The sequence below is a fragment of the Pleurodeles waltl genome, chromosome 11 (genome assembly GCF_031143425.1).
Source record: "Pleurodeles waltl isolate 20211129_DDA chromosome 11, aPleWal1.hap1.20221129, whole genome shotgun sequence".
NCBI lineage: Eukaryota > Metazoa > Chordata > Amphibia > Caudata > Salamandridae > Pleurodeles > Pleurodeles waltl.
In genome coordinates this window covers 677,466,778-677,493,014 of record NC_090450.1, presented here as the reverse complement: position 1 = coordinate 677,493,014, position 26,237 = coordinate 677,466,778, and the positions used below count along the sequence as shown (strand labels likewise).

The window sequence follows — 26,237 nt, the reverse complement described above, 5'->3', positions numbered from 1 at the left end:
GTGGCTTGTTGTGCTGATAGCACGTCTACACAGTAGTGCTTGGTAAATGTGTGAGGCGTAGACCATGTGGCTGCCTTACATATTTCGTGCATTGGAATATTCCCTAGGAAGGCCATGGTAGCGCCTTTCTTTCTGGTTGAGTGTGCCCTTGGTGTAATGGGCAGTTGTCTTTTTGCTTTAAGGTAGCAGATTTGGATGCACTTAACTATCCATCTGGCTATACCCTGTTTTGATATTGGGTTTCCTGCGTGAGGTTTTTGAAATGCAATAAACAGTTGTTTAGTTTTTCTGATGTTTTTAGTTCTGTCGATGTAGTACATTAGTGCTCTTTTGACGTCTAATGTATGTAGTGCCCTTTCAGCTATGGAATCTGGCTGTGGGAAGAACACTGGTAGCTCTACCGTTTGATTTAGGTGGAACGGTGAAATAACCTTTGGCAAAAATTTAGGATTGGTCCTTAGGACTACTTTATTTTTGTGTAGTTGGATAAAAGGTTCTTGTATTGTAAACGCCTGAATTTCACTTACTCTTCTTAGAGATGTGATGGCGATGAGAAATGCAACTTTCCATGTTAGGAATTGTATTTCGCAAGAGTGCATAGGTTCAAAGGGTGGACCCATGAGTCTTGTTAAGACGATGTTGAGGTTCCATGAAGGAACGGGTGGTGTCCTTGGTGGTATAATTCTTTTGAGGCCTTCCATAAACGCTTTAATGACAGGTATCCTAAATAGTGAAGTTGAATGGGTAATCTGCAGGTATGCAGATATTGCTGCTAGGTGTATCTTAATGGAAGAGAAGGCCAGGTTCGATTTTTGTAAGTGTAGTAAGTAACCCACTACATCTTTTGGAGATGCGTGTAATGGTTGAATTTGATTATGATGGCAGTAGCAAACAAATCTTTTCCATTTGCTTGCATAGCAGTGTCTAGTGGATGGTCTTCTGGCTTGCTTTATGACTTCCATACATTCTTGTGTGAGGTTTAAGTGTCCGAATTCTAGGATTTCAGGAGCCAGATTGCTAGATTCAGCGATGCTGGGTTTGGATGCCTGATCTGTTGTTTGTGTTGCGTTAACAGATCTGGCCTGTTGGGCAACTTGACGTGGGGTACTACTGATAGGTCTAGCAGTGTTGTGTACCATGGTTGCCTTGCCCACGTTGGTGCTATCAGTATGAGTTTGAGTTTGTTTTGACTCAATTTGTTTACTAGATATGGAAGGAGAGGGAGAGGGGGAAAAGCATACGCAAATATCCCTGACCAGTTCATCCATAGGGCATTGCCTTGAGACTGCCTGTGTGGGTATCTGGATGCGAAGTTTTGGCATTTTGCGTTCTCCTTTGTTGCAAATAAGTCTATTTGAGGTGTTCCCCAACGTTTGAAGTGTTTAGAATTTGGGGGTGAATTTCCCACTCGTGGACCTGTTGGTGATCTCGACAGAGATTGTCTGCAAGTTGATTCTGGATCCCTGGAATAAACTGTGCTATTAGGCGAATGTGGTTGTGAATTGCCCATTGCCATATTTTTTGTGCCAGCAGGCACAGCTGTGTCGAGTGTGTCCCCCCCTGTTTGTTTAGATAATACATTGTTGTCATGTTGTCTGTTTTGACAAGAATGTATTTGTGAGTTATGATTGGTTGAAATGCTTTTAAAGCTTGGAAAACTGCTAGTAGTTCGAGGTGATTTATATGCAGCTTTCTTTGATGTACGTCCCATTGTCCTTGTATGCTGTGGTGATTGAGGTGTGCTCCCCACCCTGTCATGGAAGCATCTGTTGTTATCACGTATTGTGGCACTGGGTCTTGGAAAGGCCGCCCTTTGTTTAAATTTATGTTGTTCCACCATAGAAGCGAGAGGTATGTTAGGCGGTCTATCAACACCAGATCTAGAAGATGACCCTGTGCTTGAGACCATTGTGATGTTAGGCACTGTTGTAAGGGCCGCATGTGCAACCTTGCGTGTGGGACAATGGCTATGCAGGAGGACATCATGCCTAGTAGTTGTAATATCATCTTCGCCTGTATTTTTTGTGTTGGATACATGCGTTGTATAATCTTTTGGAAATTTTTAACCCTTTGTGGACTTGGAGTGGCTATTCCCTTTGTTGTATCTATTGTGGCTCCTAGGTATTGTTGTACCTTGCACGGCAGAATGTGTGATTTTGCATAGTTGATGGTGAAACCGAGTTTGTAGAGGGTTTGTATGACCTGATCTGTGTGGTGTGAGCACCTTGTCAGTGAGTCGGTCTTGATTAGCCAGTCGTCTAGATACGGGAATACGTGTATTTGCTGCCTTCTGATGTGTGCAGCCACTACTGCTAGGCACTTTGTGAAGACTCTTGGTGCAGTTGTTAAACCGAAGGGTAATACTTTGAATTGGTAATGTATTCCTTTGAATACGAACCTTAGGTATTTCCTGTGTGACGGATGTATTGGTATGTGGAAATACGCGTCTTTGAGATCTAAGGTTGTCATGTAGTCCTGTTGCTTTAGCAATGGTAACACTTCTTGTAGCGTGACCATGTGAAAGTGTTCTGATTTGATGTAGGTGTTTAGTGTTCTGAGGTCTAGGATTGGTCTCAGTGTTTTGTCCTTTTTTGGTATTAGGAAGTACAGTGAATAAACTCCTGTGTTTATTTGTGTCTTTGGTACTAGTTCTATTGCGTTCTTTTGCAATAATGCTTGAACTTCTATTTCCAGAAGGTCTGAATGTTGTTTTGATAAATTCTGTGCTTTTGGTGGTATGTTTGGAGGGATTTGTAGAAATTCTATGCAATAACCATGTTGGATAATTGCTAAGACCCAAGTGTCTGTAGTTATTTCCTCCCATGCTTGGTAATACTGACCTATTCTTCCCCCCACTGGTGTTGTGTGGAGGGGATGAGTGACATGTGAGTCACTGTTTGGTTGTAGGGGTTTTGGGGCTTTGAAATTTTCCCCTATTCCTAGGGAATTGTCCTCTGTATTGGCCCCGAAAGCCTCCCCTTTGGTACTGTCCCTGATAGCTGGACGGTGTTGCCTGTGAGGTGCTGGCTTGTGTGGCCTGACCCCGAAACCCCCCTCTAAAGGTTGTTTTGCGGAAGGTGCTGTAAGTGCCTCTGCTCTGCGGGGAGTAGAGTGCGCCCATGGCTTTAGCAGTGTCAGTGTCCTTTTTGAGTTTCTCAATTGCCGTGTCCACTTCTGGTCCGAACAGTTGTTTCTCATTGAATAGCATATTGAGCACTGCCTGCTGTATCTCTGGTTTAAAACCAGACGTTCGTAGCCATGCGTGCCTTCTTATAGTCACAGATGTGTTAATTGTTCTTGCAGCTGTGTCCGCTGCATCCATAGAGGAGCGTATCTGATTATTAGATATGTTCTGTCCTTCCTCAACCACCTGTTTCGCCCTTTTTTTGTAGCTCTTTGGGTAGATGCTCAATGAGGTGTTGCATCTCGTCCCAATGGGCTCTGTCATAGCGCGCAAGTAGTGCTTGAGAGTTAGCGATGCGCCACTGGTTTGCAGCTTGTACTGCGACTCTCTTTCCGGCTGCATCGAACTTGCGGCTCTCTTTATCTGGGGGTGGTGCATCCCCAGATGTGTGTGAGTTGGCTCTCTTGCGAGCTGCTCCTACTACCACGGAATCTGGTGGCAGCTGTGAGGTGATGAAAACAGGGTCTGTGGGAGGTGCTTTATATTTCTTTTCCACTCTTGGTGTTATTGCTCTACTCTTGACCGGCTCCTTGAAGATTTCCTTTGCGTGCCGAAGCATTCCTGGGAGCATAGGCAGGCTTTGGTAGGAGCTATGGGTGGAGGAGAGGGTGTTGAATAAGAAGTCATCCTCGACTGGTTCCGAGTGTAGGGACACGTTGTGGAACTCTGCTGCTCTAGCCACCACTTGTGAGTATGCTGTGCTATCTTCCGGTGGTGAGGGCTTTGTAGGATACGCCTCTGGACTGTTGTCCGACACTGGGGCGTCGTATAAGTCCCAAGCGTCTTGGTCCTGGTCACCTTGGCTCATGGTGGTGTGAGCCGGGGAATGTGATGGAGTTTGTGCCGGTGAAACGTTAGTTACAGGTGGAGGAGAGGGTGGCGGAGTTACCTTTTTCACCATTTTTGTTTGTGGTGCTTGGTCTGACTGAAACTCCAGTCTCCTTTTTCTCCTAATAGGGGGAAGGGTGCTTATTTTCCCTGTTCCTTCCTGTATAAAAATAAGTTTCTGAGTGTGGTCCACTTTGGTGGATTGCAACTCTTCCTCAAATCTATGCTTTCGCATCTGAGAGGACAGTGATTGCTCCTCTGAATAGGAACCGGTAGTTGGGTCGGTTGCAGGTCGTTTTGGCACCGAAACCCTGTCTGTACTCTTTTTCGGCTCCGAGGTGACCTTCTTCTTTTTCGGAGTCGAACCCTCTCGGCGTCGATCTTCGTCGGTGCCGCTGTCTCTGCGTCGAGCAGTTTCGCCTCCGCTATCTCGGCGCGATGTTTTACAGCAGCACTTTCTCGGTCCCGAGAAGGCTGCGTGCCGGTGTCTCGACCGGAGTCGGACGATCTCGGCACCATTTCGGCCTTTTTCGGTGCCGATGGTCGGTCACCGAATTTATGGGTCGAGCCATGGCCTGGTGGCAGTGGCGTCCCCTGGGCCTTGTCACTTTTCTTGTGTGCTGGCTTCGACGTCTTACTCACAGTTTTTTGGTCGTCGAATTCCTCGGAGTCCGATTCATTGATCGAGAAGGGTTCTTCTTCCTCTTGATCCTCGAACTCTTGGTGAGCTGTCGGCGTGGACGCCATCTGCAGTCTTCTGGCTCGACGGTCACGGAGTGTTTTTCGGGACCGGAACGCACGACAGGCCTCGCAAGTCTCTTCACTGTGCTCAGGCGACAGGTTACAGACCAAATGTTGGTCTGTATACGGGTATTTGTTGTGGCATTTAGGACAGAAACGGAACGGGGTCCGTTCCATCAGCGTTGTTTCACACGCGGTCGGGCCGACCAGGTCCCGACGGGGGATCGAAAACTACCCCGAAGGGTACCGGAGCTCTTCACTCTTCAATTCGGTGTCGATTCTAACTAAGCCGATCCCGAACGCAACAATACCGACGTAATTTTCCCGATATTTAGCTAACTTTCCGTTCCGAAACCCGGAGCGAAAGGAACACGTCCGAACCCGATGGCGGAAAGAAAACAATCGAAGATGGAGTCGACGCCCATGCGCAATGGAGACAAAGAGGAGGAGTCCCTCGGTCCCGTGACTCGAAAGACTTCTTCGAAGAAAAACAACTTGTAACACTCCGACCCAACACCAGATGGCGGGCTATGCACAACATGTGTATCTACAGCGACAGATGCCATCGAACACAGTGTTTCCGCCAGCCGTCCCAGCGGAATGCTGGGCCTGGTATTGCCGACAGCTTCACTGCTTGTAAATCGGGCAGTGACCTGTGCGACGGATCTGTGCACGGGGGACCCTGCACTGCGCATAGGCAGTGCAGGGATCCCCAGGGGGGCCCCGGAGCACCCCTTCCGCCAGCCTTTCCCTGGCGGGGGAAACCGCCAGGGAAAGGCTGGAGGAACACAGGTTCTTTATCCAGAGGGGAGCGCTGCTTGCAGCGCTGCCCTGTCGGAAAGAGAACTCCGCCATCGTCAGGCTCCCTGGCGGAGGACCACCTGTGGCGGTCCCCCAGTGTTCGTAATATGGCGGTCCAGACCGCCATGCCGGTGGCAGTCATTTCTGTCACCGCCAGCATGGCGGTCTGGACCGCCATGATCATAATGAAGGCCATGGTGTCATTGTATGGTTTGGCCTGTGCTTATTAGTACGGTATGATACACTGGTCGTTGTATAGCATGAAATGACCTGTCACTGTATGGTGGGGTCAGCATCACTACATAGTATGATGTGACCTGCCATTGTATTGTAAAGTATTGTTAGGGCATGGTATGCTAGGGTAAGATATGGTATATCTTGTTTCTATATGGTACGGTATGGCCTGTGCTTGTTTAGTATGGTAGGGTATGGCCTGTCATTTTATAGTATGGAATGACTTGTCACTGTCCGATATGGTATGATACGGCCTGTCATTGCATAATTTGGTATGGTTGTATAATATGTTATAGCACAGGATGGCAGGTCATTGTATACTAAGGTTTTGTACGGCCTGCCACTGTATAGTATGGTATGGTATGGTATGGTATGGTATGGTATGGTATGGTATGGTATAGCCTGTCATTGTAAAATATGGTGTGGAATGGTATGGTCTGTCATTGTATTGTATGGTATGGCCGGTCACAGTGCACTAAGTTGTTGTATGGTCTGTCACTGTACTGTATAGTGTAGTATGGTATGGCCTGCCATTGTATAGTATGGTATGGTATGACATGTCATTATACTGTATGGTGTGGCCTGTCATTGAATAGTTTGGTACGGTATGGAATGGAAGGGAAGGGAATGGGCTATCATTGTACAATATGGTATGGTGCAGTATGGTATGGTATGGTCTGGTCTGTCACTATAATATTGTATAATATGCCCTGTCATTGTATAGTATAATATCGTATTGTATGGTATGGTCCATCATTGTATAGTATTGCATCATAATCTTTGTTACAAGGTGCAAATTAAGTTATAGGAGAAAGTGCAAATAGTAGTAACCAAATACCTCTACAATATGTTTTAATCACGCTAGAATGTTCTATCCAACTCTTATTCATAAAAAAAAAAAAAAAATTAAAACACATCTTGTTTTTTAATAAAACATTTTAATCACACCCAAGACATTATAAATCACAAAAAACTGTACTGAAAAAGCACTTTGTTACTAACGAGTGGTTACCTAATTGTGAGAGACAAAGCCATTAATGTATTTTGAAATCAAAAAGAAACGGTAACAACATGGGCTTGCTGGTGTTGTGTTATGCTGCACCAAAGAGTAGGAGGGAAGCGGATGAAAGGTAAAAGGGAACAAACAAATGAAACAAACTGTGAAAGCAACAGTGTAGTTAAAACCCAGGAGTTAGAACGCCTAAAAATACATACATTCTTTAGGAAGTGATGCATGTGGAAGAAAAAAATAGGCTGAGACAAAAAGCAAAAGTAAAAGCAAAAGCAAGCGGAAATACAAGCAATACATGATCCATGCTTAGGGGATGGAGGAAACACAAAAACGGAAAGTGAAAGCCAAAGTGGAGCCAGCATGCGCTGAACAAACAGAAGCCAGCAAATATGTCTGACAATGAAGCGAATGAATGGTAAGCAGTGGCAGGACTCTAAGGCTCCTGTATGTGAACAATATGTCTTGCAAGCAATAGCGGATTCTCGGTCTCAGACGAGGCCTAAAAATAGAGCGCAGGTCAATTTAACAAACAACAAGACTGAAAACTGTATCAAATGGGCACAAAATGGTTCCCTAATTGGTGAGCTCTCTCGGGCCGCTGTGAAACTCCGTGGACATCTACCACTAACAGCCACCTAGTCCTAAAGCTTGTGGTGGAATGAGTGCACTTGTTTTTCAGTTGGGGGGTACTGGCACCATTACAGACTCCGGAATGTGGCCTGGGGCCCAGTGGAGGAATACTGGAGAGGAGGACATAGTGAAGGAGGGCAGCTTGGTGAGCAGGTGGAGGCTGTGGCACGAGGGTTGGTGGAGGTCTGCTGCGGCGCGGTCTGGCCGGCAGACACGCAATCAACCCCTCCGGCTGAGCTGCAGTGCACTAGGTGAGTGTGGAGGCGGGAAAGGCCTTTGTGGTAGACCATGGTGCTTAGATTTGGTCCTGGACTTGGTGCAGCCTGCGATCTGCCGCTGCCGGGTCCTGCCACTTCTCGCTCCCTCCACCCAACTTCTGCAGAGAATGATCCGGCGACACGATGGGGATTAGGCTGCAGCCCGTCGCAGCCTGAGGCACGGTCAAGGGTGTGGCCAGTTCTACACCTTTGGCACAGCGATCAGGGTCTTGGGAGGGCAGAGGTGCTTGAACTTGGGCCTAGATTTGGGTGCAACCCACAGTTAACTGCTGCAGGGACCTGCCTTTTCTGTCCCCCTTCCTCTGCGGAGAGTGCACAGGTGACACATTGGGGATTTGGCCATAGCCCTTCGGGCCTGAAGCATGGTCAAGAGCATTGCCAGTTCTACGAATCCAGCCTACCGCTCTGGAGCTTGGTGACCTGGGTGGTAAGAATAATGCAGAGGACAGGGAGCTGATGGTCTTCAAGTCCACAGGGGTGCTCCCTCTGGCTGAAACCGGAGATAAAATGTGAAGGAGGAGTGAGGCTGCCACTATGGGCTCATAGTGTGGGGTGCTTGGGGCCTCTGAACTTTTGCTTGCCTGGAGCCCAGATAATCGAGGACTTTCGGTGAAAATGAGATGAGTGGATACTGCCTCCCCACAGGCTGTGCAGCCAGAAGACGTTCCATGGAGGTCAGTCCTATCTCCATCCTCAGTCGATCGCCTGCCTTAAAAGCAGGGCAGGAAGGCAACTTCCCAAGGGGAGGGTCTGGCGATGTCTTCCCTCCCGAGCTGCAGATTGGTTATGGGTAAAGTGAACCAGTGGGAGTCTGAGCTCCACTTTGATAAAAAAAAACAGGGTGCCACTCTGGAAGGATTCGCAGCAGGCACCTATGAGGCCAAATGACTCAGAGGAGGCGGAGCAGCTCAGGAAGCTGAAAGAGGGCCATAGATGCGGAGATCGACTACCTTACAAAACAGATGGATCAACATGACACAAGACCAACGGAGGTAGAAACCACAATTTCAGATGTGGAGGAATCTGCCAGGGAACACTCTTGCAAGCTGGTCACTCTTTCCAAAGAGCCTGCGAGCTTGCTACTATAAAATTTGATAACGATAATTTGGAAGACCACTCACAGCAAAATAATGTTTAGATTATAGGTGTGGAAGCCGGAGCAGGCACACAAGATGGAAACCTTCTGTAAAACAAATGATTCTTTTGTTTTTTGACAAAAGCAGCATTCTCCCTTGTTTTCATAGTGGACCCCGCCCACACAGCCCTGGCACCGAGGCCTAACCGGGGCAGCCCGCAACCAATTATAGCCCACTTTACTGAACTACCGAGACTGAGACACCATTCTGCGTCTCAACATATCCCATCTGGATCTTCAGTAGTGAAATTCACAGGTGACTTTAACCCAGATTTCACACATATGGTCCAAGAGGCCCGACATTCTTTTCTCAAAACGAAAAAAAACAGTTGTGGAAAATTAAAAATTCAATTTTGTGTCCAGCTAGACTGTGGGTGCAAGCTACCGGTAAGGTACATATTTTTACACAGTCAGAGGCGGCCATAGACTTCCTGGAGACTAGTAAGTAATTACTTAATATCCTTCTATGAAATTTTGCTGATGCCACTCATGTTTTCCTTTTGAGACCTAATTCAATGTTTATGATTTTGGGTCCTCTATTAGTATGGATGAGGAGGTGTTTATCGCCTTGTGTCTATTTTGGCACCTAATGAACAAGTTGCTTACCTTCGATAACGCCTTATCTGGTAGAGATTGAGGGGGTCATTTCGACCTCGGCGATCTTTTGACAAGACCGCCGAGGGTCCGCCGTGTTGAAGACCGCCAGTGGTGGCGGTTTTCCGCTCGGCGTATTATGACTGCTGGCAGCCCTCCGTCCTTTTTCGGACGGAGAGCCGCCAGCAGCCAAACTGGCGGGCGGCGGGGAAGTGGAGGTTGCTCCACCTCCACCGCCACGTCAACAGAACACCGCCCACCGAATCACGTCCTGTGATTCGGCGTGGCGGTGTTCTGTTGGCGTCGGAGCAGCCCCCATGGATCCCGTCCCCTCCCGGAGGATCAACGGACCAGGTAAGGTGATCGTCCGATAGGGGAGAGGGTGGGGGGGTGTTGTGTGTTGTGTGCGTGCATGGGGGTGTGCTTGTGTGTATGTAGAGGGGGTGTATGTAGAGGGGGTGTGTGAGTGCGTGTATGCATGCGGGGGTGCTGTGTGTTTGGAAATGAGTGCATGTCTGTCTGTACGTATGTCTTTATTGATGTGTGCGTGTATGTCTGATTGTGGGTGTGTGCGTATGACTGTGTGTTGCTGTTGGCATGTATGTTGGTGTGTGTGAGGGTATGTGTGTTGGTGATGCATGCATGCGTGTAGGGTGAATATGTGTAATGTAATGTTGGGGGTAGGGGTGGGGAGGGGGGTCCTGCCACCTTTGGGGGTGGCAGGGGTGGTGGGGGGTGTAGGGGAAGGACTCGGGGCGGGGGAGACCCCTATCAGTGCCAGGGAAGGAATTCCCTGGCACTGATAGTGCTCACCGCCATGGATTTCATGGCGGTTCCAAACCCCGTGAAATCCATGACGGTCAGCCGGGTCATGATACCGCCGGCGGTATTGTGACGACCGCCGGGCTGGAGACCCAGGTCTCCAGCCCGGCGGTCGGATCAGAGAAGTGGCGGATGACCATGGCGGTAACCGGCATGGTCATAATTCCCAAATTCTTACCGCCAGCCTGTTGGCGGTAAGATTGCCGCTTCTCCGCCAACCGCCAGGGTTGTAATGAGGGCCTATATCTAGCTGCAGATTCCTTACCTTAGAATTATCCCAGCCGTCAGTCTGGATCCAGAAGATTTTTCGTGAGCAGTACCCTTGTGTGCCGGTAGGTGGTGTCGTTCCATTCTGCGTGCATCGTTGGCCCCGAAGATGAAGTCCACTGCACCTATATAGGCGCCACCCAGGCACACTGACATCAGTTTCTTCTCACAATTTTCCACGGCAGAAGCGCAGATCAATGAAGAACACTTGAAGAACACCGGCCACTAGTGTGGGTAACTAGGGCCCAGAAAGGGATAAAGCCCTGTCCCGAGAAATCTGTTCAGAGCAGGGAGAATGGGTGAGGCGGTAAGGAATCTCCAGCTAGATATTGCCTGAACCAGATAAGGCGTTTCCAAAGGTAACTTGCTCAGCTGATAGATACTTCTAGCTGCAGATTCCTTACCTTAGAATAGATACCTAAGCAATACCATTCCCAGAGGTCGGTCTGTGGACCAATTTCAGACAAGGTTGTCCTTTAGGACCAAACAGGCAAAATGCCGGTCAGGACGGACTGACTGTCCAGGCAATAATGTTTGGTAAGTGTGTGCCGGGAGGCCAAAGCTGCTGCCAGGGAGATATCCAGGACTGGAACTTCCCGTGCTTATGCAGTTATCACAGCTTTGGTTCTGGTGGAATGAGCTTCTTAGCCAATGAGTAGCATATTTTAATGAGGAGCATGACCCATCAGGAAATGGTCCTTTTCTGCACAGCACAACCCATTTAAGCTCTGACATTCCCCAAAAAGAGTTGATCGTCCACCTGGAATTCCCATGTGCAGTCAAGGTAGAACAACAATACATGTTTGAGGTCCAGGCAAAGGAGAGGCTTCTCATCCTTGGAAGGGTAGGAGTGTAGAAACCAGGCAAGGTGATGGACTGACCTACATGAAAGAAAGGAGGACTGTGTGCAAAGCACTACCTTGCCAGGATGGATGGATAAATAGAAAATAAACACAGATGTTATAGCCAGGAGGAAATCTGTTTGATGGTGAGTGAGTAACTGCAAGGGACAACTGTGAAGCAGCTCAAAGGGAGCGCACATTAAGAATGTAAGCACTAGATTCAAGTTCCACTGAGGCATGATAAAAGAAGAAGGATGATAAAGATGACCTAAACCTTTCAAGAATCTATGTACAACACATTTGAAAAGAGAGAGCTGATCAGGTAATCAGAAGAATGCAGAGATAGCAGAAAGATTCCTCTTTACGATCAGAGCCCTGCTGGGCAAGGAGATTGACTCAATAGAAGAACCTGAGAAAGAGGGGCAGAAAGGAGACTAACATTTCTGTTGGAACACCACGGCAGAAATTTCTTCCAACAGCAGGCGTATACTGTCTTGGTAGAAGAACGCCTTCCTGACATGATAGCATCACAGACTTCTGGAGGAAGGCCAAAGGCTGTCAACTGCTGCCGCTCAATCTCCATGCAAGAAGGCAGAGACTGGACAGATTCAGGTGGAGAAACCTCCACTGCTGACACAGAAGATCTTCCCGAAGTCACCCTGCTCAGAGGTTCGATTGCCATGCTCAGTTGCTCGGGATACCAGACTCTCTGTGCCAAATCCAGAGCCACAAAGATGACTTGGGCCCAGTCATTCCTGATATTCTTGTGAACTCTGGGCAGGAGTGCTATGGACAGTAAGGAGTACAGGAGGCATGAGCTCCACTGGAGCTGAAAAGTGTCTCTGGGCAAGATCCGCCTTGGAAACTCCAATGCAAAAAACTTTTGACAAACTTCTGACACTGCACATTCTCGGCAGAGGCAAGCAGATCTTGCCAAGCCTCTCCCTACTGTTGAAAAAGACCATGCGCCACCTCCAGATGGAGATGCCATTCATGATCCGCTAAGCATTTTCGGCTGAGTTCATCCGCTCTGGTGTTCAGAGACCCAGCCAGATGTTGAACCACTAGGAATATGGCCTGCTGTTCCAGCCATGTCCAAAGGATAGTCTCTTTACAAAGGGTCCGCAAGCCCATACTGCCCTGCTTGTTGCAGTACCACATGGCAGTGGTGGTGTCTGTGAACACCTGTACCATCTTTCCCTTGATGGAGGGAAGAAAGGCTTTTAATGCTGGTCAGATCGCATGGAGCTCCAGCATGTTGATGTGGTGTCCCGATTCCACCGGAGACCAGACCTCTCTGATCTCCACTTCTCCCAGATGGCTGCCCCATCCTAGGAGCTTTGCATCTGTCACTACTGCAAGATCCATTTGAGGAAGGAAGAGGGGTCTTCCTCTAGCCCAATCGCAGTTCGTTAACCACTACTGCAGATCTTTCACAGTTCCCTCTGGATCTGGACCATGTCAGAAAGATTCCCCTGATGCTGTGCCCACTGGAACTTCAAGTCCCACTGCAGAGCCCACAAATGCCAACTAGAATGTGCCACCAAGCAGGATGCAGGAGACCATGAGGGCCAGTAGCCTCAGAGTCAATCTCACCTAAATCCAGGGTAGAGGGTGAAACATCAGCATCATAGCCTGAATATTTTGGGCTCACTGCTCGGGAGGACAAGCCTGAAAATGCACTATCTCGGACCAGCTACAATGAAATAGACCGTCTGAGAGGGAGTCAGGTGTGAGTTTGGCAGGTTTATAGAGAACCCCAGCTAACCCAGAAGGTTCTATGTAGTCTGGAGGTGGGAGAGGACAGCCTGGGGAGAGCCTGCCTTCAACAGCCAGTCATCGAGATAGAGGAAGACTAAAACCCCTCATATCTGCAGATGAGCTGCAACCACCATGAGCTGCAACCACCACCATCTCCTTGGAGAACTCCTAAGGGGGGCTGCCAAGGGGGAGCACAGGGAACTGAAAGTGCTCATGACCTACAGCAAGTAACATCTATGGGCAGGCAGGACAGAGATGTGGAAATAAGCGTCCTGCAAGTCCAACGCTTCCATTCAGTCTCCTGGGTCCAGCCAGCGCAAGCATCTTGAGGAAGAGATTGAGGGCTTGTAGGTCTATGATAGGGTGAAGACCCTTGTCTGTTTTGGGAACCAGAAAGTAGCAATAGCAGCCTACTTCTGGCACTGGAACCCGCTCTATGCTCCCCTTGGCCGAGAGGCAAAACTTCCTCATGGAGAAGTGACAAATGATTCTCTGTTATCCGATCGTAAGGTAGCAGCATGTATGGAGAAGTAGTCCCAAAGGGGAGTGAGTAGCCCCTTCAGACTATCTGCAAAACCCACTTCTCTGAAGTAATGGGTTTCAGTGGAGCAGGTGATGGTGAATCCTGCTGCCAACGGCTCTAGGTGGGGAGGAAGCAGACTGGGAGGGTTTAGAGGCTGTGCGGAGAGGTTGGGGGAGTCTGATCAGTCTGCTAGACACCTGAGCCACAAGGCCGGTGGGTCCCACGGTCTCGGCCATGCAGAGACTGTGCAGCATGCGCAGCATGATGGCTGGACGGGAATTGGTGCGGTTGGTAACCCCTTCCTTAGGTATGACAGGGGCAAAAGACAGACTGGGGGGAAACGAGGGGGCCACTGCAAGGCTCGACCCTGGCCGTAGCATGAGAATCCTTGAAGCGCTCGAGTGCTGAGTCTGGCTCATCTCCGGAGAGACGGGTGCCATCGAAGGGCATGTCCATCAACAGTGCCTGGACATCACCCGAAAAGCCAGACGTCCTAAGCCAGGAGTAGCTCTGCCTAGCGAGTCGGTTGTGTCAAGTACGCAACAAATTGTGAACTTTGCTGCATCTCTCCCATGGGCAGTAGCCTGAGAAAGTAAAGTCATGTGGTTTTCACTGACCGAAAATGCAAGGCTAGTGAAAGAAAATGTGTTCCCAAAATGAATCCAACCTTTTGGAGTCCCTATCCGGGGGAACGGTAGGAAATGCACGTTGATAAGTGGAGGCTTAGACTACTAATCTCTGAGATGGGGTGTTTCACCAGGAAACTTGGGTCGTCAAGTGCGGAGTGATGGTGGCAGGCTATCATCCTGTTCACAGGAGCTTCTGTGCTGGATTTGGACAAGGTGCCCAATAGGAAGCCAGTGAGCACATCATTGAACGGGAACAGGGGTTCTGAGGTGGAAGCTCCTGGTTGCAGCATTTTTGTCAAGAGATTAGTCTTGACGGCCACAGAGGGTAGTTGAAGGTCCAGCCCCTCAGCTGCCCTCCTCACCACCATTGCATAAGAACCTCTCTCCCCGGTAGCCATGGTAGGGGGAGAAAGCATGCCAGTATCTGGAGATGTGTCCAGTCCGCTGGCTTCACCCACGTCCATACGCCAGTCCATAGGGTTGGTATTCTAAAGCGTCCAGCGACCCCTTCCATTCTTCCACGAAGGCCCGGCTCGGTGAGATAGAGCTTAGGATCCGAGCGAGGGGGAAAAGCCCCTGCCAATGCCAGGGAATGTCCATCCAGCTCCATGTCAGAGTCAAGCGTGACAATGGGAATAGCTCTGCGGGTGGGTGCCAGCAGAGGCGTCGGCATCAGGGCAGGTGCTGGGGAAGGTCAAGGTGGTACGACCGGTGCCGGTCCAGATACAGGACTGGATCCCTGACAGCCCATCGCACCAAAGCCTTGGAACCCGATGGGGTCTTCTCTGACTCCGCAGGGCCCGAAGGCACCCCAGCAGAGCCTGACTGCCCAAAAATGAGTTGCATGGACTCATAGAACTCTAATTTGGGCAGTGGTCGATCCTACTCCCGCAAATTCAGGGAGGCGTGGAGTTACTCCAGGCACAGGTTCCACAGAACAAGGTATAGAATGACAACGCTCGGTTCTTGCGTCGGCCGAGGAGAAGTCAAAAAGCGCTTCGACTTTTTAGTTTTCTTCTTATGCCTCAACTTACCCAATAGCACAGAGGACTTCGAATGGGATAGGATGACGACAACTTCGGACTCTATGACCGGTCCAGAGACCTTCCTCTCAACCAAGACCTCAACCTGCGGGAAGTCGCATGCCGGGCCACCATCAACTCTAAAGACCGCTCCCTCAAAGCCTTTGGATGCATGACCCGGTACTTGGAGCACAACTTTGAGTCATGGTCACGCTCTACACACCACAAACACAAAGTGCAGATCCGTCACTGACATTGCCAGTTGAAAGGACCCACAGGGCTTGAAACCCATCTTCCTGGAAGACATCCCTTGACACACCAGGAGAAAATTATCAAAAAACTGTTCAACAAAAGTCGAAAAAAGACTAATAAAAAAAGACAGAGGGGTAGCTCTCTTCGGATCAGCGCTAACTGGTGCAGAAAGTATTTAGGGACCACGATGTGATCTCCAGTGCAGAAGATGCCGACGACAGACGTGAAGACGATTTATGCCACCTACCAGCATGCAGGGGTACTGAGCACCCGCAGAAAATCTTCCGGATCTAGTCTGATGCCTGGGGAGAACTCAGAGGTAAGGAACTGCAGCTAGAAGTCTCTATCAGATATTTATAACTGCCCCCCCCCTTCTTGAAGTGAATTGGAGCAATACGTTATGGTAAAAGACTAGTTTTGATCAACTGAAAGCAGGCCAACCCATTTGCTTTAAGAAACAAGGAGTTATTCTTCACTTATTTCTAATATGTCTTCAATGGTTGTTGCTCTGGCAGCTCAAAGTGGGAACTGTATCAGTATTAGGGACTACTTTATTGTGCTTATATTTACTATGAGTTCTGATACTGCTTTTCATATGTAAGTATGGTTCATAAAATCACTATGAATTCTGAAATGCTGTGTCCCTGCTCGGAGTTCTAAACCACAATATCAAGTGACACTATCTGCTTCAGAGCATATTTTTTTGTATTTTATTTCTTAAAATTGTGGCTGTTGTGATTTAGTCACCAGTGCATCAGTAGTTTGCTTTACCTTAACAGCCATTCTTTACATTGCAGGTGAATTATCCTATTCTATGCTGATCGTAGAATCATCTGTAGGACAGAAATTAAGAATTCCACAAGAAAATAATTCCACATCTGACAATGGCAAGAGCAAAATAAATGTTTTGAATGACTCTAGGTTAAATCTACAATGAATTTGAGTCTCAGTCGATTAAGTAAACTAGATGACAAAAATGTCCCACAGTCGATGACACTTAATTCCAACTGCCTTCTACCTACTGTCTCTTAGGTGGCTGATAGTTAACAGCCCATAAAGACTACAGGAGTCCAGCCAACGGCCAACTGATATTGCCTGGAGAAGGAACAGAGGACTCTTTGATCATCAAAAACTATATGAGAGCTCTCTTACTTTTGGTTGTAAACAACTTAGGGAAAACTACTGAAATCATTGAAAAAACACTTGCAGTCCCAAGCAGTGATGGTGTTTGAGGAACGGTGGAAAAGGCATCATGCCAAAAGGAGTCAGTGGTGAATCTTATTAATAGGGTGGACAATAAAAAAGGCTGACAAGAAACAATTCACCTGCTGTAACTACAGCGCTCCAGGGTTGGTATCTTTCATAGATTCACAAGCTTGAATCATTACTTGTCATCGAGCTAGGAGTCTCACAGTGTTTACAATAGTAGTAGGTGCCACTGAGAAGGACCTACCTTTGTGTAGACAGCCAAAAATCATAACAAGTTAGTCAATCCTCCTGAAACGGCTATTTCTGCCAATACAGGTATAGATATTTGATCATGTAAACAAAATGTACAGATTTCTCTACTGTACTTGTCAGATTTTGGAAAAAGACTATACTACCACAGTGTTCTACTGGAAAGTCCACTGAAACTACAGGATGGGCTTTGGATCTGCCACCAGGACTACTCAGTCCTTGCCAAAAACATGAAAAGCTCCCTGACAGTAAAGGCCTCAATCCACAGACCCTTTTAGTCAACTCCACCACCATAGAAATGCTATCTCTTGCCTAGGGTACTGGTTTGAACAGGTTTCTTGAGCTGCAGCTCAACCACAATGAATTCCCATCTGACCACTGGAAGACACACCAACAGCAATGATCTGTAGAGGCCCTTGAGGAACTCCTTGCTTAGTTAGCTCAAGCAAGTCTGGAAATATGTGACACAGTGAGATGTTACTGCATGCAGTAATGTCGTTAATTATGATCTGGAATGAGCACATATTTACTGACACTCCACTTGTGTTGGAAAGCAAAGCAAGCTGGCTTGCTTGTACTGGTTGTCCTCCTCTGTGGATCTCTCCTTTAAAGCCACAAAGTCTGTATGTGGGCATTATGCCTACAAAAAAAGTCATTTTCATAGGTATATTTATTCACCTATCCACAGCTACTACCATCACACTCTCTTACTAGTAGAGGTATACATTTCCGTCTCAAATTTCCCAGGGATCAAGCTAGGTTTTACAAGTAGATCTACAGCACTGATTAAATTAGGTGCATTCTTCTCACGTTACAGCTTTCTATCATTACATCCTCAAAGTGAGAGTAGTCCTTGATATGTAAATGAAAATTTGAATTCATAAAACAGGTTACGCTTCAGAACCAACTGCTGAATTTAAAAAGTTGATTTTAAACACTTCTCAGATCAAACAGAGATTTAAGCTTTCCTGACATCTGTCCCGAGATTTACGCTTCCCACATCTGACTTTGCCTTTATATTTACGTCCCGTATGGAACTGACTTTCCCCGCCCCAAAATTATGTACACAAAATCAGTGATTCCCTCTGAAATAAGAGATGGAGTGACAATAGCTAATTCAACCCAGAACAAACAGCAATGGTGGTACATGGGTTCCTCAAGAGAAACATGCTGCTCTGGAAAATACTTTGCAGGGGATAACGTTCTTTGGAGACCCAAACTAACTAGAAGACTCTTTTAATGCTTAAAAAGAAGGAGGGTCCCATTATGAAGCTGGAGGAATGACAGCACAAACATCCTTAGTAAATACAAACAAGCCATCATCATTCCTATTGACCGAAATACACTTCATTCTCACAATTTGCAACTGATTACTTTTTTAAAGAGCTCACCTGATGAAACTGGCAATGTACACGTTGACAAAAGTCGCCATCAAGTACTGGCAATCAAAACGGTCCATAATCCCTCCGTGGCCTGGGATGGTATTGGCAAAATCCTGTAAATATAAGAAACAAAACAGTAAGGCATGGTGGATAGCAATATACGGTCCTAGCAAATTCTACACACTTGTAACATATGAGAACAAGGAGAAACAAAGTGCAGTGAATTATTTGTATTTATTTTACACAACTAAAAAAAACAAGGAAACACAGGCATATGAGCTAAATTACATTACTTTTCTTTGGGATTAACATGGCTTTCTTTCAGGAGGTAGACACTTCCTCTTGTTTATAATTGTTTTTACACCGGAAACTTAGCACATCTTAAAAAAATGCTTTTGCTTTTTAATAGGTCTCAGGGGGGCAACACCTATCTCACCAGAAGTGACTGGACACCACACCAAGTCGGCACAATTTAAAAATATTACTGCAACTGTCACAACCTGACAACCTGAATTTGCAGTAAAATAGATTAGCTCAAATGCACAAGGTCACGCTCACTGTGTTTCTCTGGCACACAGGAAATTTGAGAGACATTCCAACAACTCAGGTTTTTGGGCAAGCTGGCACAGTAAGTTATGAAAACGGTGCAGATGTCACATGGTAAACAACCTAGATGAGGTGCAGGGGAAAAATGTACAGCCAATACCAAAAAGCAAACCAAGAGAAAGCAAAGTACAGTGATCAGCAGAACCACAGAATGACTACCACCAACAACATGTGAGAATATATAAGAATAGGAGACGGGCAACGGCCCCAACAGAATTGTTAGTTCAGAAGGAACACTGCAGCTTTGTGTATTTCACCTGGAGGGTTCACCTGCAACCAGTAAACTCTCAAAGTGAAAAACCATGACAAACATGCTGGATTTGTACAGTAAGTCTGATTCACAGATTTTATTATCCAAAATCTCAGAACTCTTGTTAATCACCCCGGACGACTATCGGAATTAAAGGGGTCAACACTAATCTTCTGGGTTAATTCTGGAGGATGACATACTGGGCTGCTCACAATGAAGGCTCAGACAGAGTTTAGCAGATCTGACTTATTCCTGGAGCCATCCTCAGGTAGTGGAGCTAGAACTAACAGTAATGGGAGCATCACACATTCCCCAACCTAACATATACGCAAGGTGAATGATTAATGATTTCCATGGTACAAAATATAATCATAATAACCACTAAGAAAATACAGCTAGTGGCTTTGAGTGTAGCTGTTAAAGACCATTAGGTCCAATAAGTGGACAATATAAAATAATATATATTGTGTGCCCTTGGTCCTGATTTAAGAACAGGTTTGCCCTCACAAATGGGGTTTCGACTTGAAATCTCCACATAGCAATACCTCGCAAAGAGAAAACAAATGGGGCTGTTAAAAGGGCATCAATGCTTCCGTGTGAAGACTATGTATCAATATTTCACAACGCCTACTGTGGTAAGTATGCTCTTTCTAGTGGATACTCCATCTAACCACAGATTTCTCATCTTTAGAATATTCCCATAGGCACCAGAATGGATCCAGACGTTTTCACAACTATTTAGAGCACGTTGACCCAGGGCTGTACCCGTACCACCATAAAAGTAATACAGTGACACCACATAAAAGGGCCACCCCTGCACACCAACATCAGTTTTATGCTTCACAATTTCTGCAACCTCGAATGCAAAGCATGAACAATTGGAGGTACCAGTGCGCAGATCTCTAATTTGAGACCTTCACGATAAATAGGAGATCACTCCACAGAACAGGAAGATGGAAGGGCAGTGAGAAATCTACGCTTAGATAGTGTATCCACCAGAAAGAGCGATACTGCAGGTAATGAAACTTGTGCTTCCAATGGATACTTCTGAAAAGCAGATTCCTCACCTTTTGAATACATACCAAAGCAATACCAGTGGGCGGTCGGTGGACTGAGCTCACACTAAAAAGTACTACAGAACTGAACTGGATAACTGCCCTTCCCAGAGGACCTGGCTGCCAACGCAATAGTGCTTTGCACACTTATTTATGGGCATCCACATTGCAGCCTGACAGCTGTGAAGAACAGGCACTTTGCATGCCAATTAAGTGGTAGCAGGCAGCCTTGGCCCTGGTGGAATGAGCCCTCAGCCCTCCAAAAGGCTGCTTTTTGGCCACTGCATAGGACTATCCACCTTGATAAGTTATTTTTCTGCACCACCTTACCCTTTTTTCCTCTTCAGAACCTCCACACAAAGCTTATCATCCACCCGATGGTGTTTGATGCAATGGGCGTTAAAGATTAAGGCTCTTTTGGTGTCCAGCCAATGGAGTCTCTCCTCCTCTTTCCAGGGGTAAAACAGAGCAAAGAATGCTGGGAGGGGATTGACTGCCCAATGTGAAAAGGAGTCATGAATTTTGGTAAAAAAGACCACCCTGGTCCTCAACACCAGTCTGTCAGGGGAAAGGGTAGTGTAGGGATGCCACACCAAGAGAGTCTGGAGCTTACTCACATGTTGAACTGAACTGATCTAAATGATAAAGACAGTTCTGAGAACCAGAAGAAGCAATAGGCAGTTGTGCATTTGCTCCAAGGGAGTGCACATATTACCTTCAAAAGTGCCCACTAAAGGACCTTGTTGGGCCAAAGACAGAGCGAACAATGAAATACCCAACAGTTTGGTTTGTAATGGGTCATGTTGAGGACTCTGCACCAGGCCACAAATTTGGCTCATTGCCCAGTGTAAATGGATTTTGAAGAGTGGCGCCTGACAGCGTGATTGAAATCCACTTCAGGTGGCAAATCAAACACAGTCAACTGCCACGCATGGAATTGAAGATAGTGTAGGTTCAGGTGCAGAACCCTACATCTGCTGCTGTGACAGAAGATCCTCAAGCAGTAGCCTGATGCTCATGCTCAGAAGTTCAGTGTACCACACTTTCCAAGCCCAATCCTGAACCACTAGGATGGTCATGCCTGATCTTCAGAACTCTGGCCAGCAGAGGCAGGACCTGAAAGTCATACAGGAGTCCCATGCTTCACTGTAGTCTGAATGTGTCTCCTAGAGAGACCGTTTTCAGGGACACTGTGAGAAAGTAGCCTCTTTCTAGCCTTGTTACCCCCACTTTTGGCCTGTTTGTGAGTGTATGTCAGGGTGTTTTCACTGTCTCACTGGGATCCTGCTAGCCAGGGCCCAGTGCTCATAGTGAAAACCCTATGTTTTCAGTATGTTTGTTATGTGTCACTGGGACCCTGCTAGTCAGGACCCCAGTGCTCATAAGGTTGTGGCCTATATGTATGTGTTCCCTGTGTGATGCCTAACTGTCTCACTGAGGCTCTGCTAACCAGAACCTCAGTGGTTATACTCTCTCTGCTTTCCAAATTGTCACTAACAGGCTAGTGACCAATTTCACCAATTCACATTGGCATACTGGAACACCCTTATAATTCCCTAGTATATGGTACTGAGGTACCCAGGGTATTGGGGTTCCAGGAGATCCCTATGGGCTGCAGCATTTCTTTTGCCACCCATAGGGAGCTCTGACAATTCGTACACAGGCCTGCCACTGCAGCCTGAGTGAAATAATGCCCACATTATTTCACAGCCATTTTACACTGCACTTAAGTAACTTATAAGTCACCTATATGTCGAACCTTCACCTGGTGAAGGTTGGGTGCAAAGTTACTTAGTGTGTGGGCACCCTGGCACTAGCCAAGGTGCCCCCACATCGTTCAGGGCAAATTCCCCGGACTTTGTGAGTGCGGGGACACCATTACACGCGTGCACTATGCATAGGTCACTACCTATGTATAGCGTCACAATGGTAACTCCGAATATGGCCATGTAACAAGTCTAAGATCATGGAATTGTCACCCCAATGCCATCCTGGCATTGGGGAGACAATTCCATGATCCCCCGGGTCTCTAGCACAGACCCAGGTACTGCCAAACTACCTTTCCAGGGGTTTCACTGCAGCTGCTGCTGCTTCCAACCCCTCAGACAGGTTTCTGCCCCCCTGGGGTCCAGGCAGCCCTGGCCCAGGAAGGCAGAACAAAGGGCTTCCTCAGAGAGAGGGTGTTACACCCTCTCCCTTTGGAAAAAGGTGTCAGGGCTTGGGAGGAGTAGCCTCCCCCAGCCTCTGGAAATGCTTTGATGGGCACAGATGGTGCCCATCTCTGCATAAGCCAGTCTACACCGGTTCAGGGATCCCCCAGCCCTGCTCTGGCACGAAACTGGACAAAGGAAAGGGGAGTGACTACTCCCCTGACCTGCACCTCCCAGGGGAGGTGCCCAGAGCTCCTCCAGTGTGCTCCAGACCTCTGCCATCTTGGAAACAGAGGTGCCGCTGGCACACTGGACTGCTCTGAGTGGCCAGTGCCAGCAGGTGACGTCAGAGACTCCTCCTGATAGGCTCTTACCTGTGTTGCTAGCCTATCCTCCTTCCTAGGTAGCCAAACCTCCTTTTCTGGCTATTTAGGGTCTCTGCTTTGGGGAATTCTTTAGATAACGAATGCAAGAGCTCATCAGAGTTCCTCTGCATCTCTCTCTTCACCTTCTACCAAGGAATCGACCGCTGACTGCTCAGGACTCCTGCAATACCGCAACAAATTAGCAAAGACGACTACTGCAACCTTGTATCGCTGATCCTGCCGCCTTCTCGACTGTTTTCCTGGTGGTGCATGCTGTGGGGGTAGTCTGCCTCCTCTCTGCACTAGAAGCTCCGAAGAAATCTCCCGTGGGTCGACGGAATCTTCCCCCTGCAACCGCAGGCAACAAAAGACTGCATCACAGGTCCTCTGGGTCCCCTCTCAGCACGACGAGCGTGGTCCCTGGAACTCAGCAACTCTGTCCAAGTGACTCCCACAGTCCAGTGACTCTTCAGTCCAAGTTTGGTGGAGGTAAGTCCTTGCCTCCCCACGCTAGACTGCATTGCTGGGTACCGCGTGATTTGCAGCTGCTCCGGCTCCTGTGCACTCTTCCAGGATTTCCTTTGTGCACAGCCAAGCCTGGGTCCCCGACACTCTAACCTGCAGTGCACAACCTCCTGAGTTGTCCTCCGGCATCGTGGGATCTTCTTTTGTGACTTCGGGTGAGCTCCGGTTCACTCCTCTTCGTAGTGCCTGTTCCGGCACTTCTGCGGGTGCTGCCTGCTCCTGTGAGAGCTCCCTGTCTTGCTGGGCGCCCCCTCTGTCTCCTCATGCAATTGGCGACATCCTGGTCCCTCCTGGGCCACAGCAGCATCCAAAAACCCTAACCGCGACCCTTGCAGCTAGCAAGGCTTGTTTGCGGTCTTTCTGCGTGGGAACACCTCTGCAAGCTTCTTCACGACATGGGACATCCATCCTCCAAAGGGGAAGTTTCTAGCCCTCTTCGTTCTTGCAGAATCCACAGCTTCTACCATCCGGTGGCAGCTTCTTTGCACCCTCAGCTGGCATTTCCTGGGCATCTGCCCAATCTCGACTTTGTCACGACTCTTGGACTTGGTCCCCTTGTTCCACAGGTACTCTTGTCCGGAAATCCACTTTGGTTGCATTGCTGGCGTTGTTCTTTCTTGCAGAATTCCCCTATCACGACTTCTGTGCTCTCTGGGGAATATAGGTGCACTTTACACCTACTTTTCAGGGTCTTGGGGTGGGCTATTTTTCTAACCCTCACTGTTTTCTTACAGTCCCAGCGACCCTCTACAAGCTCACATAGGTTTGGGGTCCATACGGTATTCGCATTCCACTTTTGGAGTATATGGTTTGTGCTGCCCCTATACCTATGTGCTCCTATTGCAATACATTGTAACTTTACACTGCTTGCATTACTTCCTTTTGCTATTACTGCATAATTTTGGTATTGTGTACATATATCTTGTGTATATTTGGCATCCTCATACTGAGGGTACTCACTGAGATACTTTTGGCATATTGTCATAAAAATAAAGTACCTTTATTTTTAGTATATCTGTGTATTGTGTTTTCTTATGATATTGTGCATATGACACCAGTGGTATAGTAGGAGCTTTGCATGTCTCCTAGTTCAGCCTAAGCTGCTCTGCTAGCTACCTTTTCTATCAGCCTAAGCTGCTAGACACCTCTTCTACACTAATAAGGGATAACTGGACCTGGTACAGAGTGTAAATACCCCTTGGTACCCACTACAAGCCAGGCCAGCCTCCTACAGACACCAACATTCAGATGTTTTGACACACTGCACTCTCAACTAACTGAAACAATCCAGCCAAGGCTGTGCCCACAGTCAGACGATTTCTGTGACACCTGGGGATGCAATAGTCATTCATCATCTGTCAGGCGTCACCAGCTGAGCATGTCTGTCCTGGCGCTCAAAAGATTCGCAAGGTGGTTCACAGTGAAGGAGATGCTTGGATGCCCCAGCCAACTCCAGAAGCATAGCACTTACTGGTATGGGACCTAGGACCCCACTCTGCCCTGTGGGACTGCAGGACAGGCACATGAAAGTACATGTTCCACAGGCCCAAGGCAACCATCGAGACGCCCTGATCCAGGGCAGACAGAACTTGGGCTAGATTGAGCATTTTTAATTTGTGCTTCTGAATTAAGGCATTTATAAGGCGAAGGTCTAAAATAGGATAAAACCCCCTGTCTTTCAGCACAAGGGAATGGTCGCCCTGTCCCTACTTCTGAGGCTGGGACTCTAAATGGACCGTATTTCCAGTAGAGCCTGGACCTCTTGCAGCAAGATGGATAGGTGCTTCTCTGAAAACCATCATAATGTGGGAGAAAGCTGTGGTGGGCTGAAAAGAAATGGGAGGGCGTAACCCTGATGGACGATGTGGAGGATCCTTCTGCAAGATATGTTAGACTGCCACCCTAGGAGGAAAGGACTAATCCTGCCTCCCACACAGTGGATGTTTGACTCTAAGAGCAAACTAAGGCAGCTTGGATGCTGATGCCACAGAGGCAGGAGACTTGTGTGCCTGGTGATCTCTGTGATGCCTGCTAGAGTAGCTTCAGAAGGGTCAAAATGGATGAGGAAATTACCAAGCAAGGATGGAAATGTACAAGTCAGCTGCCGTTACTCTGCTTTCTTTAAAGCGTTCATTGACATAATCAGCCTTTTCACAAAATAGGCAGGACCCATCAAAAGGCATATCCATAATAGATGCCTGCATGGCTCCATAAAAGCCAATGGATCACATCCATGCATGGGTACAGAGCACCCCACCAGTGTCCACCACTCGCCCCATGCAATCAGTAGTATTCAGGCCAGCATTAATGACATATTTAGCAACAGACTGCCCATCCTGAATTACTTGAGCTAAAGAGGCTCCAAACGCCTCTGGGAGCAAGAACTCGCATCAAGATCTCGCTGCAAGCTCGGCGGCCAGATCTTGCTGGCCACGTCCAAGAGGGCATGTGTATTGCAGCCTAATAGGCAGACTGTACTGACAGTATTAACAGGACCTCAAGGCCAAGATGGCCCAAGAGAACATTTGCTTCCCGATTGCCTCAATCCTTTTAGATTGAGTCACAGGGAATGCATTTAGAATATTTTTTTCTGGTAGCAGCCTGGACCACCAAATCCACAGGAGTAGGATGTTGCGTAAGAAAATACGCGTCACCGGGCACCAGTCTGCAGTGTTTAGCAGCCTGCCGGAGCCACAGTGTGTAGAAGCAGAGTTTAGCCCAAACACCCATAAAGGTATCAGTCAGGGCTTAATAAAATGGACGCAAGAGCTCAGGCTGGGCTTGTCCAGGGTACAAAACCTCAGTAAGGACATCTTTCTTGACTTTATTAGTAGGCGGCTGTAGGTCCTGAACCTAAGCTGCACATCTAATGACTATGGCAAAGGAAGCAC

General features: G+C 47.7%; 1 protein-coding gene across 1 annotated transcript in view; it reads right to left on the bottom strand.

Moving 5' to 3' along the window:
* The window catches only part of CDS2 (CDP-diacylglycerol synthase 2), a 260,698-nt gene that overhangs the window by 23,634 nt on the left and 210,827 nt on the right, over positions 1–26,237 (bottom strand). The window contains exon 12 of the mRNA XM_069214178.1: positions 18,405–18,508. Within this exon, the coding sequence (XP_069070279.1) occupies positions 18,405–18,508 (104 nt within the window). The remainder of the gene's footprint in view (positions 1–18,404; positions 18,509–26,237) is intronic.